General features: G+C 36.6%; 1 protein-coding gene across 3 annotated transcripts in view; it reads right to left on the bottom strand.

The window, feature by feature from the left end:
- Positions 1-360: 360 nt before the first annotated feature.
- SLC25A12 (solute carrier family 25 member 12) overlaps positions 361-20635 on the bottom strand; it is a 48781-nt gene continuing 28506 nt past the window's right edge. For all 3 annotated transcript variants that reach the window (XM_017835898.1, XM_017835907.1, XM_017835916.1), the window contains 9 exons: positions 18228-18312; positions 17613-17771; positions 14391-14443; positions 14118-14198; positions 5645-5785; positions 4167-4305; positions 1780-1938; positions 1496-1586; positions 361-966 (listed from right to left, as the gene is read on the bottom strand). In XM_017835898.1, the coding sequence (XP_017691387.1) occupies positions 777-966; positions 1496-1586; positions 1780-1938; positions 4167-4305; positions 5645-5785; positions 14118-14198; positions 14391-14443; positions 17613-17771; positions 18228-18312 (1098 nt within the window). In that variant the 3' untranslated portion in view covers positions 361-776. The remainder of the gene's footprint in view (positions 967-1495; positions 1587-1779; positions 1939-4166; positions 4306-5644; positions 5786-14117; positions 14199-14390; positions 14444-17612; positions 17772-18227; positions 18313-20635) is intronic.

Raw genomic sequence — 20635 nt, 5'->3', positions numbered from 1 at the left:
AGTAATAAGCCCTGTAAAAATTCTTGAGTCTGCTAATAACTGGCAAATCTCTCATTGTGTTACCATAGAGGTAAGATCTATTACACATTTACTATGACCATGTATTTCCAGATAATTCCTTGTCACAAAGTAGTGCTGCAAAATAAAATATTGCCTGTGCTCATCTAGTTACTTTATCCTCTTACACTTACAATCCAGCACATGGCATTTTAATTCCTTTGCTGTAACTAGCACTGAAGTGCATTCCTGCAAAGGCTGTGTCCTGTCCTGTCCATTCAGTAAGTGGGCGCATCTGATCTTTAATCTGTGGAAGTTGTCCTACTGGACAACTTTCTCTAAACTCAAAGAAGTGAACTGATGTGTTTTTAAACATTTTATTGTCACGATTGTTAACAAAACGCCTTCAAAACATCTGTACATTTCAAACTATTTTGAACTGCAATACCCATTATATAAATGTACGTGTATAGATGCCCTGATGTCTCTGTACAAAGATGTACAATATGTACAGTAACATTAAATGCAAGCTGTGCAAGGCAAAGTCTAGGCTACAGCTTCATGCCACCAGTTAAAACAAGGCATAGAACCACAGCTTCAATCAGTTCCTTGTGTGTAAATAAATAAATGCAGGTATGTATGAATATTAGAAAGGAGCAATTAGATTTGCAAGCTCAGTTCAGCTAGAACACATGCAGCTGACTGGGAAAAATACAGTAGTACTCTTGTGAACTCTTTCCACCGCATCACTTCGTTAGGTTGAAACATCTTTTCAGGATTCAGCTGCTACTTTTTGCTTGAACTGAGGTGATGCCAGGAGCTCGAAACTTTGGAAGATATAAACCAAATTTATTTTCTATACCAGCAAATGTAGCTGTAGCAAGTCTATATCCACCTATATGTGCAGGGTTTACAGGAGGAAGATCTGAAATTCGAGTTTTTGGGGCAGCTTCTGATCCAGCAGGTTTGCTGTTTGAACAAAGACAAAGAAAAAAAGCCTTTTTGTTATGATATCTAGACTAAGAAATAACTGTAAATAAAGTTACTCAGGCTGAAATACCTCAGTCTTTTGTCTGAGTATGGAAGACTGTTAAAGCTGACCTTAATTAACTCTAATGGTGAAGTGGAAGTCAGACCACTACTTAATTTTAAATCAACCCCAAAATTGAAGTTACAGTTTTACTGATAGTTTTGTAAATTCTTTTAACTTCCAGTGCCATGAGGAAAATGGACAAAACTATCTTGCTACAATGGAAATACAAATTAGTGTATTGAAATAAATATGAAATGGCTCTTTATTTCCTCATCTGTTTAGAAGGAGCATGCAAGTTTCCCTCAATTATATAAAAGGGGGGGGGGATTTTTTAAATGCTGCAATTTTAAGTACAGGTGCTCAAAGTCAATGAGTTTTAATGGGTCCCATGCATGAAAAAATAGTTTTGTTTTTTTAAATTTGGTAGTTGTTTTGTGCAAGCTAAATAGCAAATACTTGACTTACAGGCCTCCAAAATCAACATAAAACCATCTCTGCAGAAGTTCATAAGTGACCAAAGTAACACCAAACTGGGGTGAAGATCTGAACACGCGAGCTGTTAAATATTACAAATCACAGTGTTAAACAAATGAAAGAATTTCTCAGGAGAGAAGCTAAACATTTTTAACAAGGTGTTATGTTTTCCACAATCAGACCTTGTAAATACTGCTCTAATTTGAGTCCTTAACAAAGCAAGTGCTAATTTGTAGGTTTGGGGTCAGCCTTAATATTGAGAGCCCGTTTCTCACCTCCAGCTCCCTTCCACAGAGCCGAAGGGCCTTCTTCCCTCAGAATCTTCCTAAAGCAGTCGATAACTCCACTGTATGTTGTCTGACCAGCGCGAGCTGCCACTTGCAGTCTTGTCTTGATGACATCAGCAGGGGTTACCAAAGAAGCAGCAGGCACACCTTTTAGAAGAAAACCACATTTAATTTGCACAAAAGATCTTGTAAAAGATGAAACACTTCTAACTGAAAAATACAACTGCAAACTTTCAGATTTTTACAAAAAATGCAGGTTCTTACTCTGTTGTGCTTGGTATAGTTTTGTGTTTCTTTTAAAGGCTATAACTGATAGTAAAGAGAATAAACTATCAACAACGAATCTCTCAGCATCTTCTAGTGGTCTGGCATTAACAGTAGTTTAAAACAAGATAAAAGAGGCTATATATGTAATATATAAAAATTAGTTATGCAGCCTTACTGTATTTATTAATACTCTACAACATATTTTGCAAGTTACACAGATGATTGATTTGGGAATTGAATGCTATGCATCCGTTTGTTAAGGGTGCTAATGAGAAAACTACTACTTAAAAAACACCTATTCTACAGAAACATGTCTGTACTGCTGTTTGGATTGTTCTGTAGGAGAATAGATGCTGTTTACTTCAGTAGGCAAGCCATAAAAAGACTGAGGACAATGAAGGTGTTTTACAAGTCTGTTTAGTACCAACAGCATGATATTAGCCAACAGTGATGGAAGAACAAATCTCCACTTCCAAGGCACCACTCTTGGCTTTCTAGCCAAAGGAAAGGAGAAGGTTTTCATAAATGTACTCCACAGTATATAACTGTGTTATCTGAGAGATTTCTGAATACTTGTGAATACTGTAAAAATTTAATCCCCTTAAAAAAGATGAACCATCTTCTGACTTAGAATTCTGAAATTAATTTAGACTTCTGTTGAACTTTTACAGTTTGTTAATATTGAATTAAAAATTTTAACAAGACACTGACTTGCATTGGTGATGATAAACTCTAAAGTGTCACTGACCAAATCAGGAGGTTTTAAAGGAAAACAGAAGCACTGTGGTTAACCCTACAAGCACACACTAATAGCAACCATAAGCAGATTTCCCTTTGCAGGCAGATCCATTCAGACTGTATTCTTCCGGCTGCACACGCGTAACAGGAATAGAGCAAGCAATTGGGAATTTGAAATCTGCAATTCAGAAAGGCAGATTCCTGTACATACTCTAAAGCTAGGCCTGCAAGATTTACACACATTTTTAATAGGGTTCATCACTTAGTATGAGCAACATAGGAACACCAATCAAATGGAGAGAAGCTGTAAAGGTTGCAGTCTAAAAATAAAAAGTCTTGTATGAGACACAAGTTAGTGAAATACTAAAAGATATATATGAGTATTGTACGAGTACAGGAAGCTAAATAATTTTCCACTTCTGGCAGCTGTGCACTACTGAAGGATGAGCGGGGCTATGAACACTCATTTCCTAGCTGGTCTCCTTTCCCTCTGGCACGAGGAACACACCAACTGGCACAGAGGAGGTGCAGCCAAGCTCTGTATCAAGTCCAGTGTGGGAAATGCTCTTCACACACAGGCGCTTGTGACTGATGTGTATATAGTGATTCCTTAGGATTGTAACAAGTAACAAAGGGTCTTGCTCAGCCCAAGGGTGTTTCTAAACTGCAGATTCCAACACTGAGTCGTTCACAGTGGAGAGGCTGTGTGCAGATACCTGGTTTCCATCCAGTGAGCTCATTCTTGGCAGTGCAGAACCTGGTGATCTCTGGCTGCATGTTTAAATATCCACCACTGCAGTTCCTGCAGCTTCTATTTTTATATCCCTTGCCATTCAGTAAAAACTTTTTATTACAGCTGCATATTGTCTGTATACTAAGCTTGTTTGAGAAGCCTTAAAATATTTTAAATTTGAGAGTATGATACTTTAACTTCAGCTTCTTTACAAACTAATGCCATATTTTTAGCAAATAGATTTGAACAAAGTTTCTTTTAGTTATTCTAGAATCCAAAACTAGGTAAGCAATTTTCTTCCGAGCTCTTATGATCTCTCATTTTATGTTCATCAAAGATTCAAATTAGCCTTCAACTCTGAGAGCTCAGTAACAAGTAAAACCCCATTGAGACAGACAGATCAAATTTGACTACAAGTTGCTGAGCTGCATTACGCTGTTTATCCACATTATGCAAATGTAATTAGCTCTCATCAAAATTACATCGCCTCCCACTAAGGATAACAGTGATCAAATTTAGATTAAATCACATACAATGGTACAGTGCCCTTCCTTTATATGGGGCTACTGAATGAATATTAAATGTTACTCACTAAAGAATGAAAAAATTACTTTTGGAAAACATTCTGCAACATTACCTGCAATGGCTCCAGCTGCAAGGAGATTAAGCCCTCCCACATGGCCACTTTCATCAGCAAACATCAGTTTACTATGAGCATAAACCGGAAAGTAGATTGCAGAAAAGGGAATGTCTCTGAGGAAACATGCTTTGGCACCCTGACACAGAGAAAAGAAACATAATGCAAATAAATTCTGTAGATAGGGCTAAAATTCATATCCAGCAAGCAGCCTGAACCCAGAAAGTACAAACTCTTTTTATCTGCCACATAAATAACACAGAAAATAAAATGTCTCAGGAAACAGAAGATACAGGGAATTTGAAAATAAGAATAAAGTACATCTAAAGTAAGAGTCTGGAATCAAGAAGATTGTAAGCCATACATGACATCAATCCTGACATCAGTACCTAGGATAAATACTTTTTACACATTATGTGTCCAAAGGCAATGAAATGACAAAGATCAGTCCCTTACATCTTGCTGATAACAACCCACAGCCAGGGAAGCAGCAAGACAAGTCCCTGCAGGCCATTCTTTCCACCAAACACAAAAGCACTATTAAAATACTAGCAAGGACTGTAAGACCTCACACTGGTCATCATCTGGTTGACCAAAGAAGCTGCACTGGAAAGGTAACAAAAAGAGGAAAAAAAGCTGTGAAATGGGCACAGTTTAGTAAGGAAATGCAATGGTCGTGACTCTCATCTACTGAATTCAAAACAAAACCCTTCAACTCTGAAAGTAAACGTGCACATTTTCATAGTATTATTGCAGGTCTATGGACAAATCACATGAAGCAATGTTTTGTAAGTGCACAGCTAATATAACTGCTGAATTTACGTATTACCCCTTGCACTGGCAGAACATACAGGAAGAAAAGCTCTTCCTTGTTTAAGAAAACTAATAGCTTCTGCTCCATTACATCTGATCTGTAATGATGGCAGTAAGTACACCTGCAGGGAAGGAATCTGTTGACTGGCATTCTGCTGAAGTACCATACAGTATGGGCTTTTTTCAGTGGAATTTATTGACAAATCCCACCACTTAACTTCTTAAAAATCTGAATCCTACTAAACTCCACTACTGTTTCACTGCCATCAAATTATTAAGACAAAGAGAATATCCTGCTGGAAAGATAACAATAGAGATAACAGAGATTCAAAATAAATGTAAGAAAAACGCACAGGGAAAGCTAGAGAAACTTCTCAAAAAACCCCACCAAAGGAAATGATCAGTGCCAGGAGCCAGCAGGTCTGCAATACAGGACTCCCTGTAGCTTGGCATAAAAGCCCAAAGGATAGAATGGGGGAGTATTTTTTTGTATCCCACTGCCATTAATTTAGAAGTGAGTTTCTTCAGTTTTCCACTGTGGGGCTGCCCTGCAGGAAGAGATTGGTTTTAAATTCAAAAGATGTCTTTGTTTTTAACAATTTTTATTTCAACAATACAAAAGTTTAGCATAAAACGATGGAGCCACTCCAAGCAGAAGCACGTACCTTATAAAGACCAAGAAAGCCCAGATCTTTTATAACAGAGAGGGCACTGACTCTGGGTCCTGTAGTAATTTCTCCTGCTACCTGCAACCGAATCTTTACAATTTCCAGAGGATTAGTGAAGATGACCTGGGAAGCTCCTGCCTGCAAACCCAAAGAAAAAGAAAGTAAATTGCATTACAAGAGCATGTACCGACTTTTGCAATGTGCTGAGGGCCTGCACTTCTCACTGCTTTGGCTGATATTCTCATGTAAAAATATATGAGAGATATTTCATAAAGCACCTGTGTGGAAGTTAAAAGCCCCAGGTCAGAAATCATGCGTTTGTACAAAATAAATTTTTACATTTACATGTTTATAGTTCACAGAGGTGGATTAATTCAGTTTCTATCTTCTTGACATCATTTTCTAGAAGTTGTGGCTCTGTTTAACTGTCTATTAGATATTACAGGAAATACTAAACTAAAATAATCATTAGACTTGTGCTACTAGAGCATCAAACACACATAAAGAAGACCTTATGTTTATTCAATTATAATCCATCACAAATGTGTAGACATGCCATTTGCATTTAGAAGTGATACTGTTTAAAAGGTAAATTTGCATGTAATGGTGTAATTTTAAATTATTAAAAAAGGTGTTTGGAGTTTTGTTTAGCAGTCTTTAATTGTCCTAAGTGGAAACAAAATATGAAATTTAAATAGGAAGAATAACATTTCAAAATAGATAGAAAGAGAAGCCATATCTTTCAGCTGAGCATGACAGATTTTACTTGGAGGAAATACTCTGTTAGCAGCACTGAAGGACTACCTTGCAAACTTCCTGGGAATAGTATTGAAAAGCTGCTTCTGATTCTGCACTTTAACCAAAGACTTTCAAAGAACTGTGTTTCAGGTTTGAGAGGGATTCAGTCTGACAGTTCAGTTTCAGAGACATGTAAACCTATTTAAAATGACAGGTTTAGATTTCTCCCTGGTTTGCTGTAGGTACTACCATTCACTTCTGAAGAAGTATGTGGTTCATCACAAAACAGCTAGATTTTACTAAGCTTCTCCCCCTTTCTCCCTAAGCCACCCTTTTTCATTAAAAAATTAAACCAACTTCCTTAAAATTTATGGCATATAACCACTTGAATACAGCAAACTTTAAAAAGCATTTCTTCCACAATATAAAAGCTCATCTTAATTCTGATCTGTTTCTCTAATCCATCAAATTTCAGTGAAATAACCAAATGCACACCATCTGCAATTAAAACTTTTTACCACTTCCAAGTTGCCCAGGAAATAAACCATTCTTGTAGTGCTGGGGGGATGCCTGTGCATGCAGGGGTGTGCTGAAGTAAAATCAATAGTTGATACTCCAAGACACCATGCACGGTGCTCTGCTAATTGATTCAGAACTAATGAACACCAATCCTTTCTGCCTTAGAACAATCTTCCTCTCTCCAGCAGCAGGCACAGTAAACTGGAGATTAGCCCTGAAGCATGGTTTAGAAGTTAGTAACCCGAATTATTTAGACTAGAGACAAAAGAGCATTGCAAACCTCATCAGCTCTTGCTGGGACCAAGCCCTTCAGTACTATCCATGGGATGGGCTCAGGAAGCATCAACATCTCCACTGGGCACGTGTCTGGTACCTCACTGAGCTGTTCCTGAGCCCACTGCCCACCTGTTACTGCAAGCCCCATTTATTACTCCACTCATTAGTGGCACCGTTACAGCTTTACTGAGGCACATTGACCCAAACAGTGAGAGATCAACCCTCGCTTTTATTAATCATCTCCACTGTAGCAGTAACTGTCTTTAACATTTTCACTCAAATTATCAGTCTATATTGTTGATCTTAATTTTATTCCCTCACTTCAATTCTCAGAAATAAAACCAAAGCCTATGTTTTTGTGGACATTTATTGCAACCATCAGGAAGATCATGAGAACTCCCAGACCAGCCAAAATGATTCCCATTTTCTCTGTTCCTTGGACGTGCTGCATGGTGTTAACTCAGTTATGTGACACCACTCATGTCCAAAGGCATTCTTCAGCCTCTCTTTACTTCTCATCTCACCTTTTCCTTCCCAGGTCACACACACCCACACATGCAAGATGAGAGGGCTGTCTTGCTAGACAAAGTTCCAATCTAAATACAATTTATAAAATTTGCATCTGGCAAGTTCTGTGAAACAACCTAATTTTTTTTTGTTTGTATTGCATTAAGCAGAAAACCAATTTCAAATGTTTAGCATTTCCCTACATAATTTAAAAAAATAATTTTGGTAGATAAAATGTTAAGCAGCATGTTCTGACTATATAATACAATGGTCCACACAAAAAAATTCAAATAACTTTAAATTGCAACACTAGGCTAGAAATTCACTCTTTCTAGACAATTACCAGCTATCTGCCTCTTAAATATGCATTATTTGTTTACATGTATATGTGAAATTCCATTTTTCATTTTTAATGTTAAAAATTAGAACATCCTGCAGAGCAGCCAAAATAACTTTTCCTATTTGCCTAACAGCCACCATAGAAACACAAATAGGCCAATTTGTAAACATTTCTATTTTCTACTCGAAATTCAATCTTCCAGCAATTAACATTTTCCTCTCCTAGGTGCACAACTGCCTACCTTTCTGTCAAAATCAGCAACAGCCCTCTTCTGATACAGAAAGGAAAAGAGAAGACTCTTAACACATTTTAATAATTTAGCAGCAACACTAATTATATATATGATGTTACAAATTCTATATAATTAATACAGAATTATGTATTCCAACAATATTAAAATATGGTTTGATTATTGGGTTATTGAGCAAAATAAAATATAAGGAAACCTCTGTGCTTATATTATCAGTAGAAAACCAATTGAAAAGCTCTTTAATTACATCAACACTTTGAACATTGAGTATTTACAGTGTTGACAAACTTCTCAACAGGCAGATTTCTCAAAAAGAGCTGTAACTATCTAGATACCCAGTTAAATACTCCCTTATGAGCAACATGTACTTCTAACCGAGTCTTGACTTATCATACTGTTGTACTTGGAGCTCAGCACACTTTTGTGCACAGCAGTGATTTGATTCACATGAAGAGGAGTGCTGTGCTCAGGGGAGTCGCACAAATGAGTTGGGTCCTTCAACATCACAAGTACAGATAAGACAAGCATTGACTTTAATACAGAACATGCAACACAAGAAAACTCACTTTTTCACCGTGTATTTTTTAAAGAATGTATGCAAGGGTTGCTTTTTGTTAGTTTGTGATTTCTTTTTAAGTAAAAGGTGGACTATCTATCTGACAAATAACATGCCAGGTGGAGGAGAGCACTGCCTTGGGGAGCAGAAGAGGATGCAGAGGAGAGTGACACAAAGGATCTCCAAATAAAAATGAACTGGAAGCACGCAGGGTTGCAACACAAATCTCCATGCTCCTGTACAAATCACTGGCAATCAGTGTCATTCTTTTTCAAAGTATCTTACTTCAGCTGTCAGCTGTGTATGTTAAATACATGTGCACGTGTACATTCACACAGAGGTATACATTGCACTCCTTGAATTTCTTTTGGAGATGGTGCACTAAATCTAGACTCCCCCCCTCAAGAAAACCTCTCTTCACACATAAATTGCAACAGACACTTTAAAAAAGGTTGACAAATTTGTTTCAGAATGGAGGTTATTCATACACATCAAAAATACCAGTAATAAAAGCTTCTACTTAACCTTAATGTCATGTAAAATAACTCTACAAGGAGCAAATGAAGGAACTAAATCTGACAGCAAAGGTTATGAAAGAAAAGATGTAGTTTGAGATCCCACAGCAAACGCCCCATGACATGCCAAAGGCTGAAGGAAATACACAAATGACCCTGCAACATGAGACCTCTTGCCCTTTCCAATTCCACCCCAGAGGCATATGCTACAAAGGGGGAGAGGCCTATTTCAAGCCCTTCCTTCCTTCCTTCCTTTTTGAACCCACCACATCCTGGACTACAGCTATGTCCCATACAAGCAGCTGAAATAAGATGTTACTTAAACCAGACTTGTTTAAAAACAACAAAAAAACCTTGCACTTCTTTCTCAAGGCAAAGCTGTCATTTTTCATGAACCTACAGTAAGCTTACTGTCTCTTTTATTAAAAACAACCATTTTCTCAAAGATTTTAAATGTCCACAACAGAGATCAAGATAAAGTAGTAAAGTTTAATTCTGCTTCTAACTTCATCTGTTTAAAGTATAATAAAAGAAGCAGAGTATCTTCAGGATTTTGAAGGAAAAGTAGCCTGACAGCTATAATTCTATAGTTTTGTGTTCGTTAAACAAAATCATTAACATTTTAAATTATTTTTTCAAAAATAAATATTTGACACATTTCTATTTGCTTGATAAAGCCATATACACGTTTGTATGTATGTATATATTAATAAATGTATGAAAATTATTTTTTACAAGTATACCAAAATATTTAGACTAAATGTTAGATTTAATGTTTATAAAACTTTTAAAATCAGTGGTAAATTTGGACCTCTCGGTGTATGTATGTGCAAACACACACACATATCCCAACCCCTAATTATCAACAGATGCACTGCCTACACCTCAGTGAGGGTTCCTAGACCCTTTCTGCCTGGCACTCCACATCCTCTTCCTCCCTGCCGTATAAAGCAAAAACATCTTTCTGATGCAACACGATTCATCCGTTCGAAATGCTAAGCACCATGCACATTGCAATGATGGGAGGAATCAATCCATCTCTTCCTGTGTAACTCATAGGAATTACAGCCTAAAATCACAACATCTCTGTCTCCTGTAACAGTAATTATGAATCATTTACTCAGCATTGGATGAGTAAATCACTTCCCAGGTGGGGATGAGCAGTTGCCCTACAGCACCTTCCCCTCTCCATGTACTCACATGTGTCATGCATGTGAGCTCCTTTGGAAGCACTGTCCATATCAGGCATGCACTCTCTGCTTCCCAGGCCTCTGGTGGGATAGAGGAAAGCACTGCCAAAGCCTCACTCAGTCTCCCTGCAACTCAAAGCTACCAGTAACTGAAAACTCCAAAGGCAGGAATGCAGGTTAATCACTGAATTGTAATGAAATGTAATTCAATTAATTGCAGTAACTGTAGGGAAAGAAATTGTTTGCTCTGAACATGCATAAATGTGGATAGTCCTGTTGATGATTAACAAACCAGCATACTCTCAGGAAGGTAGGAAGATGGGATATCAGTTTCATCCATCAGGGACCAGAGCCCTTTCATTGACAAGTATGACCTGACTGCTGTAACCGAGCTGCCCCACGTAGCTGCTCTGCAGTTCTCAAATACAGCAACAGCTTGAGAGCAGCTGGGAATATCTGGGCTCTGACAGAGCAGACCCTACACTTCCCAGTGACATTTACACTGCCCAGCAGCCAGCAGGTAGGTTTAATGGAGCACAGGGCACAGGCTGCCTGTGGGAGGTCCCTGCCCTGCAGTAAGGAAGGAAAGACAACCGACAGGCAGCTGACCATATAAACAGGCCACTGCCTGGGAAGGTGTCTTTGCTAACTGCTGTGAGAATCAAGACATTTCCTCTAAATGAAAATGGGAGTTCATTCCACAAGCTTACAGAAGCTGAGAATAGTTGAAGTCTGAGATGTATGATTTTGGCCAAAGAGATACAGTCTCTGGGCATCAGCATAGCTGGATGAGGCCCACGCCTGTGAGCAGCCCCTTTGCTGGATGGTCCAACACTGCTTGCACACACTCCAGAGCTGAGATACTGAACAGCCTAGGCAAGGTCTTAATGTAAAGGTTCACCTGTCCTCATGTGTGGGTCTTAGAAGACTGCAACACCATTCATAAGTTTTGATACAGCACTGCCATCCAGAGAGGAGAAAATTGCTATGTCTGCTGGAACCTTTCCCAAGCTGCCTCCACTTCCTCACAAGAATTTTTTTGGTTGCTGTTTGAGGACTGATGTGGTATGTGGTATGCACGGTGTGTTTCTGGACACCTTGCAAGAGGGAAGGCTTCAAAAGCATGGAAGGCCTCTGCTGTAAACTCTAAAATGGCTGCAAATACAACTTGCTCATCTGGCTCATCCACTAGCAGTTCCACAGCAGAAATGATGAAAAACTGCATTATTGCTGTTAATGAGGAGATGGTTCAACACTAAACAGAGGCAACTGACAGTCAGAGACAGTAATAAGTACAACTCTGAGAACTACATACAGATATAATGCTACTTCTTCTGATATTATGGCAAGGTAAAAAGTATATTTTAAATTTAGCCTATATTTATAGTGCACTATTAGCAAGACATTTAAGTGTTGAACAGTAAAGAAAAGCCACAAAAAACCAAGTTACCCAAATCCAGATGCTGAAAATAATTTTGTCATGTATGAACCCCAAACAATCCCATAGTAACCCATCATTTTGAACTAACAAAGAGAGAAGGAAGAGAATAAAGGAAAAATGAAAAAGAAAGGTAGCATCACTCAAACACAAAGCACACAGCCTTGTGTGCCCCTGCACAAGGAAATGGAGTAAACTTACTCGTGGCACTTCCTTGGATGTAACTGTTGGTTACATCCCATAGTATTTTGTAGAAAAACAGTACAAAATGAACATGAAAAGTGCAAAGATAACACTATTTCAGAGCAAGTCAAAATAAAAAAGAGCTGTCACAATTAGGATTAAAAGGTACAAGGATAAAAAAGACTAACATCAACTTGGTCCTCCTTCAATGAACTTACACTTTCAGACTTCTAACTGCATAAGCTTGCCAACAAAGATTCTGGTATTTAGGAAGAAGTGGAATTGCTGAAATGTAACTAAGCAGCAGTACAAACAGAGAAGTCACCAAGTGGTAAGATTATCCGATGATCCAGAGGAAGCTACAAAGAAACACCCCCCAGGTTGCTAAACTGTGGCCAACAGCTCTTCTATAATTTTGTTTAAAATTTTCCCAGATTGAGTGAGATGAATATTATCTTGAAAAAGGAGATGAGAATATCAGCTAAGACAGTCAGCTAGAACAAAGTGTTGTGTTTGGACAGATTACAAATCCGTTCAGCTTCACAGAAACATCCAAATTTCTGAAAGCTTATCTGAAATTCAGTTTCTCCCCAATTTTTGCATGTTCACTACAGTCAGACAATGAAGTTAATTTGAAAAAGAAGTACCTACCACGAAGTGGAAAAGCCTCTAATGTAGATTGAATTTAATACTATATATTTCAATATATTATATATTTCAGTACAAAATAATGTAAAATAATAAAATTATCTGATGTTTGTTTTTAATTATGAATTTAAACACAACACAGAGAAAAACACTAATGAATTATATTAGCTTCTGTTATAAATGACCTGTATGTGCTTTCTCTGTTACTGAGCTTTCTAGAAAAAGGTTAGTCTTCTGCTAGCTACACATTATAGCTGCTTTCTCACATTTCTCAGAAAATAAACTTTGTACACTGACAGGTGAAGACTCAACCATGTACCAGGCTGTCAAATTCAATCAGGCAGAACTATAAGCAGCCTCCCTTCAGGGCTGTTTCTTTGAATTAAAAGTTTGCAGAGGTCAACAACCTTTCTGCCCCAGGTTTTGTTGTAAGCTGAGGAGGTTTTATACCAGCCTGTCAGCCTACTCAACTGGAAGTTATTAGTGTTCTCTGCTACAAAAGAAACCTGTCTCAAGCCTTAAACATTTTATAGGGTTAAGAACTGTAGGAGAATCCCACAAATGAAATTAGCCAATGTGCAAAACCAAGAGAAATCTATCATCAATATCAATTCGAACCACTTACAGATTGCTAAAACATCCACTGAATTTCAACCCTCAATCCAAACAAAAACACAGCATGTTTTTTAACTGTATTTAGACGAGGGATGTAATTAGCAGCTACATTTTATACAAAGTCATTTAAATGGACAATTCACTCATACCTGTTACCTGAAAGGTAAGGCTACATCATTCATTTTTTCCACATTTCGCAAACAGAAAAAAAATTCACATCTAGCAAGTTAGAGAGGGTATTTCTTTTCCTTTTTAAAATATTCAGCAAGAAAAGGATTTTTTAAAACCATTCTAGCCACCTCCACTCCTGCCCCCAAAGGAAACTCAATCACGTCTATAATCCATTCTCAAGGAATATCTGTATCTTCCCAAACAAATGATGAACAGCAACCAAGTAGAACATATGGAAAGGGAGAATAGGCACCTTCTCTTTAGCCTTTGTGAATAAAACCACTGCTGAAACTGTTACATACTGGGCCAAAAGAAGTAGTTTAAGCATGTAATTCCAAGGAAACTTAACTCAGAAGTACGCAAAACTTTCCAAACAGAAAAAATACTTGGTTTAGTACTTGTGACTGGGAGAAAAAAGAACACTCCTGTTCAAATTGACAAAGCACACTCATTAACTGTCATTCCAACTATTCTGCACATGACCGAGAATCAATTTTTCCTAGGAATACAGGACAGATACTTACACAGCCTCCAGCAAGGACCTCTGCAGGGAACGGAATGGAACCATCTTTCGTAGTAAATTTGTCTCTGACAAAGTCATTAACCTAATAAAGATACAATATATTACACACTATTTTGAGTTATTTTTCCTCCTTATTAATAAATATCAAGTACATCTGTATACAGATATATTAGAGTGCTTGTAAGTGGTCATCTTTCACACATTTTAGGAAATAAATCCTGTGCATGTTAACAAACAAAAGGATGCCAAGGAGAAAAAAAAAAAAGATACGTACAGTTAGCTTAATAGCCTTTTCTGGAGCAACACCTATCAGCTGTGGTAACAAGCCTATAGAAACAAAGACATCATAAGGCAACATTATCTTCCTAATAGAGAAATTAGTATTTTATAAGTGCTGTACAGAAATGCCTTTCTGCACAGGGGATATCCTTTGCGGTGGATGGCATTCAAGCACGAGATGCTGCTAGAGCACTGCATATTCATACCAGTACAATTTTATATTACAATTTCTGTTGAAAATGATAAAGAAAAGGGTGACCAGATCTGACTTCCTCAACTAAGTCAAGCCTGCTACTGCTGCTGTACAGAAGGAAAAAAAAAGTGTAGAGATCAAACATACACCTTGGATATGCCTACTACATAATAGTTTGTTCGACTTTTTTAGCCCCTTAACATCATTTTCCCATGCAAAGGCTTGCAATAGCTTTTTAAAATAGGAGAGTAATTGTGAGATATAAGCATAACTATGATAAATTATCAAATCACTTCTACCTGACTCACTAATCTGAGTTTTCTGAAGGCTCCAGTCAACTAAGGATATGAAGGATTTTCCCCTTTTAGTTCAACATGGTAGCATGAACTTCTTTAAACCCTATTCATATTAAGCATTTTTTATCTCACTAAGAGGAAGTATTAGTGGATAGAAACTGATTTTGACAAGGCCCTTGCTCCTGGAAAATAGCTATTATCAAAATGAAATGTCATTTGACAAAAGCACACACACTTTTCTAAGAACTAATAGATTTAAGAAAAAAATCAGTAGATGGCAGTCTTAACTTCCTAACATACCACATTATAACTACATCTGCTATTTTTAAATCCATTTTCTCCACGGTCATTTTGGCATATGCATAGGCTATAAACTCAAAAGGCTTATTTTTATTAGATGTGGTCACTTCCTAAAGTTATTCCATAATTATAGAATATCATTTTGTCAAAAGTGTTTGCCAGTTAACTAACAAAAAATCCCACAGCAACAAAACCGTCTTGATGCAGCTTTCCCTATTCATTAAGTGAAAAGAATCACAGCTAAAAATTAATTTTAAATGTTCAAAATTCCCAAAATACTCAGCCCGCAGAATTTTTATGCTACTTTCTTAAAAGGAAGCTCAGAACAAATGTACCTAAATAGAAAGTGCAGTAGTTAATGTATGCAGTGTAGTGTTTTCTTCCAAAGTAGCACTTTCTGTGCGATTTCCAGACTTACTACGCTGAGGAAAGGTAGTTATTAAATACAAAGAAAGGCTGACAATAACAAATAGAAATGGTGCCCTCCCAGTCTGAATCTCTGATCTACCACAAAAAGACAACCCACTTCAGCAATGCCTACACTTAAAAAACCCAAAACTACCAGACAAAAACCCACAAGACAATCCCTCCACTCCCTTTCATGCTGAATTCATCGGGCACACACATTTGGTGTGCCAGAGAACCTGGGACCTGCATGGTCTAGTGAGGGACTTTAGAAGATACTTCATTAGTTCCAAAGTTGGATGCCAGGACTCAAAAGCATCTTAATTTTCTTGACCAAAAATTATAAGTTTTTTAAAATTATGAATTTCCAGTATGCATTGAGTTCTATCTTTTAAACTGCAGTAAACAACTACTGTAGACTACCATTACATTACAGTATATACATATAGTTATATTACAGTACAATTAGGATAATCCAGCTCAGGAATGTAAGAACCATAAATGTTTCTGCTTTTTAATATACTTCCACAGACCATCTAATTCTATGCATCCAAAATCTTAGCAACATGCTGACCATTAATTGTAACATTTTCAAAACAACTACATGAACTTCTTACACTAAACTATCTTAAAGACAATTACTAAACAGACTACTAAAAAGTTTAGCAAACTGACCTTCTTTCAAACAAGTGCATTTTTTCTTTAGTGTAAAGCACTGCTTTTAACTCATCAATGGAATCATCATTAGTTTCAAAGTGTTTGAGGAAGGTTAGGAAACCAAATTAAAAATAATTAATGATCAGTTTTAGATGCTCCTGTGCAAAAATGAGGCAGGGGGGCAAGAGAAAGAAAACAGTACTGTAGAACAGCACTATAGAAATAGTCTCATAGATGTAACTCAAAGACTATTTGCTTTTGTGAAAGATTTAGCAACAAAAAAGGAAAACAATTTACCAGTAAGATGTAATTTACAGAGACTACAGATATTTCATTAATCTTTCATCAACTTATTCCTCCCTTTACTCACTTTCATAGCAAAATCCTGCAAGACTACAAAACACTCTTTAGCCAGAACCCACAGGCTTTCACATGTACTTAGATACTGTCCTTTATAAAGCAAAATGCTGTGACCATCACAGAAGTGAGTGACTTTGCTCCAACCAAAAAAAAGAAAGGTGTGCCAATTAATAATTACCTTACTGAGCCTTAAGAAAATTGTGAACTTCATTAAGTTCTGTGAAATTACAATTAAAAATAGAGATTCAACCAAACATCTATTTCAGAGAACTGGCAAGCATGTACCCTGTATGTAAGTCACCTTACCAATGTGATAAAAACTCTTTCAGAATCTTCTAAGCTAAAACAAGATATTAGATAACTTCCAGTCTAACTGATAAGGAACTGAATTCTTAACCTGTATTTTAGAGTTTTATTCTTTTTTTAAATTACAATTTTCTGAGTTCCACTGTTGATATTTTAATAGAGCAAAATAATTCAACAGCAGGATGCAATTTTTGTTCATGGGATAAAATCATGAAACAAGTCCCACTACCTGCAAAAGAATGAGGCATAAGATCTGGCATCCAGTTTACAGGTACATTTCAAAATGACTGTCTTTTGTCTCTTAAGAAAGAAATATTTGCAGTAAAATGGATGTTTATTCCTCAGATGATAATCCACTCCCAATGTTTGACTCGAGCCAAAAGTTGCAATCCTCAATTTGTCCACAATCAGGTCCACAACACTTACACCCCAAAAATTAGGACTTTAAACAACTTAAGCAGCAAGGAGTAAGTTAGTAACAACAACAAAAAAATGCCCAGTTTTTCCCAGTAATTATTTATGATGAAGGGTGCTCAATGGAAGATGAATATTGAGCTCTGAAATGAAAGCAAAATTGTACATGAAATCAAGTATCCTGATTTTCCCATAGGAAACCAGCTGTTGAGGTATTAGAAAAAAGGGAGAGGGGACAGAAAATTACCAACTTGATATATGTACACCTTTTTTTTTATTCACTTACCTCTGTAAAGACCAAAAAAGCCTTCAAAACGCAAAACCTTTTTAAAGCAGTCAAAGCTGTTTTTATACATCAACTCTCCTACGACTGAACCCGTGGAGCGCTGATTCTGCATACGAGTTTTCACCAGGTCTATGGGATACACTGCAGTAGCACCAACAGCTGTAAGAAAGCATTTGGAGTATTATTTCTGCAACATCATTGTTGGTGTAGTATGTAATTACTGTGATGATTTTCTACAGCATTTATTTAAACACAAAGAAGACATAAGCTGGTAAGACATGTTGGAAGCAAAGAAAGAGCAATACCAAAGGTCTAGAAAAAAAGTCTCAAGGAGAATGGATCACACTATTAAATAAAAACGGTGTGTAGAATGAAGAAAACCAATCTGAATTACAAATAAGGAAATTTGTTACTGGAGTAGAGTTTCAAAGGACTGTGGAGGGATTCTAGAACCCAAGTGATAAGGAAAGAAAGGGAACAGCACAATCAAAACAGTTCCATTATCCAATTCTTCACATGTATAACCAAGAAATGCACCTCAGATGAGATCAAATAGTCTGGTGAAAGTGTTAAACTAACCCAAGCTTGAAAACAGAAAGCAGAAATATTACTCACCTCCAGCAATTGAGCCCAAAGTGAACCTGTAAGCTGACTCAGCTGCCTGGAGCCAAATAGGTCTGCCTAATTGTCCAAAAGATTGCTGTGTGAGGAGAAAAAAAAAACCAACTTGAAAATCTGCATGGGAAAACATGGCTTTCATAATGTTACAGAAAGAACCTGATAAAAATTGGTAGCTTTATGTTAAGGAGGAAGAAAAAAATAAATTACTATATTACACCTAATGAATGAACCATATTTTTCAAATACTCCTTTTAGAAAATATTCTTCCTTTCATATTCCTGTTTGTGCCAAAACCAGCACACTAGTAACAACTATGGTCAAGAAAAAGAGACAGAAACTCAAAACAACTTTGCTATTTTCCATTCCATTGCCGTTGAATTTGTAAGGCATGGAACTCCGTTTTGACTCAAAATATCTCAAAAGGAATTCAGTATCTCACAGACAGGGTCTATCAGCACAGGACATACTTTACGATTACATATACATTAATGCATAGCATAAATATGACATTTCATGTTTTCAAAAGAAGTAGAAAGTCAATTATTCCCCAAAGAATTCTCCACAAGACTTTTTCAAGCAGTTGTTAATTTACAGATACAATGCTGACCTCACTCATTTCAATGACATATATTGTCACTACTATAAATCTGTTAGTGTTCTAAATAGATACAAGTCTGCATAGAAAGTATCTGCAGACTCATAATCATATTATTAGATGGCTGTGAGAAACAAGGTAACTGATAAACAAGATGTAAGTGTTCACAAACTTGTACTATAAAGTATGCAAGACGGGCCAAATTTCCTTCCAACCATAAACAAGATGATTATTTATATTATGCAGTATAATTTGTCTGGGCCATATAAGGGGCCAAGATATTAACTGTTAAATTCCATATTAAAGCAGATACAAAAGTCTGATTCCCAAACATAAGCCTGTTTTTCTTAAAAGTACCGTGTATTGTTAGCAGATGTGCTCCTGACAGCACAGCTGGAATGTCTACAGAACCCAGACTGCCACAGGAGGCTTTGCTCTGAGGCATATTAGGAATTCTTCACAAGGATTATCACTGGCACACTTCCCAGCTAACTCACCAAGGCTACTGATCTAAGGTACGTTCAGCGCTCTGAAGTTCCAAAAAGTGAAATACCCACTGCAAACAACACGGACCTCAGGGCAACCTACTCTGGTGGGACTGGTGTTACACTGGGTGTGCAAAAACCTGCCTTTACTGCATAAAGTTACACTGTACATACACAGTGTAGGACAAAAGCCTATGAGATCAAGATGAGATCATGATCTGTAAAGAAACATGAATTACATTTTATACAATTTTTTCACAGAATAAAGAAACAGCTAAAACCACTTCCCTCCACAAGGCATTTTCCTCCCCCACAATATAGGTAAACAGAGAAGAATAGTGAAATTCTAGGTAGCACCAAAACTGCACATGTGGACCAGCATAAAAAAAGCATAAATCAAATGTACTGCTTTTACAAGCAAATAGAAGCAATAAATTTGAAGAATATCCTCAATATTTCAAAACCACTATAATTTCCTATTAAAAAAATAATAAAAACAAACCCATAAAAATAAATTAAAAAATATAGATACAAACCTTTTGATTCATGTAAATGAAAGACACATGCAATAATATACCTCAAAAAGCCTTAGATGCAGAACTAGTTCTTCCACAAAAATTTTCTCCTAGTTTAGCACACCTGCTGCCTTTCAGCTGTTTTAAGATTATTCTTTTTTTCTAAGCTTCACATGGCTCTCATCAAAATCTAATCATTGCATTTAGACATTAATCTTAATGAATACACCACTGAATGTTAAAAATCAAATTCTTTCTGAAGGAAATGTCACTTTTATATTATTAAATAAGTGTTCACAAAGTTTTCAGTTTACTTGTGTGTTCAGATGGATATGCAAATGAATGTAATTAATGCTATAGCTTTCAAATCATGAATATTTATAAACAGAAAATTACTGTAGCTGTCATCCCCATAGGATATTCAGCTGCTAGGCTTTAAAAAAATCTTACACAATGAAAAAAAACTGACAATAAAGTAAACATGGTTGAAAGCAGGCTAATTTTCATTTCTACTAAATCTATATAGAGTGATTTTATGTAAAAATTTAGATTTTTCTTTACAAAGGAATTTTTAAATCACATAAAAGTGATTATAGAATTGGTTTCGTTTTCCAGGGACAGCTGGACCTAAATGGGTCTTCATGAAGGAATATCTTTCATTTTGTCAATACAGTTAAATAAGTTAATATAGGGTTCACTTAGGATAAGGTCTAATAAAAGACTGTTCCTTATAAATCAAAGAAAATGGAATTACTTTGCTTTCTGCTGTCTGGTCTTAACACAGAAAGTAGAGTAAGAGGAAAATAT

Source organism: Lepidothrix coronata, unplaced genomic scaffold (genome assembly GCF_001604755.1).
Source record: "Lepidothrix coronata isolate B3197 unplaced genomic scaffold, Lepidothrix_coronata-1.0 Scaffold7, whole genome shotgun sequence".
In the NCBI taxonomy this organism is placed as follows: Eukaryota; Metazoa; Chordata; class Aves; order Passeriformes; family Pipridae; genus Lepidothrix; species Lepidothrix coronata.
This window is presented reverse-complemented; position numbering and strand designations above follow the sequence as displayed.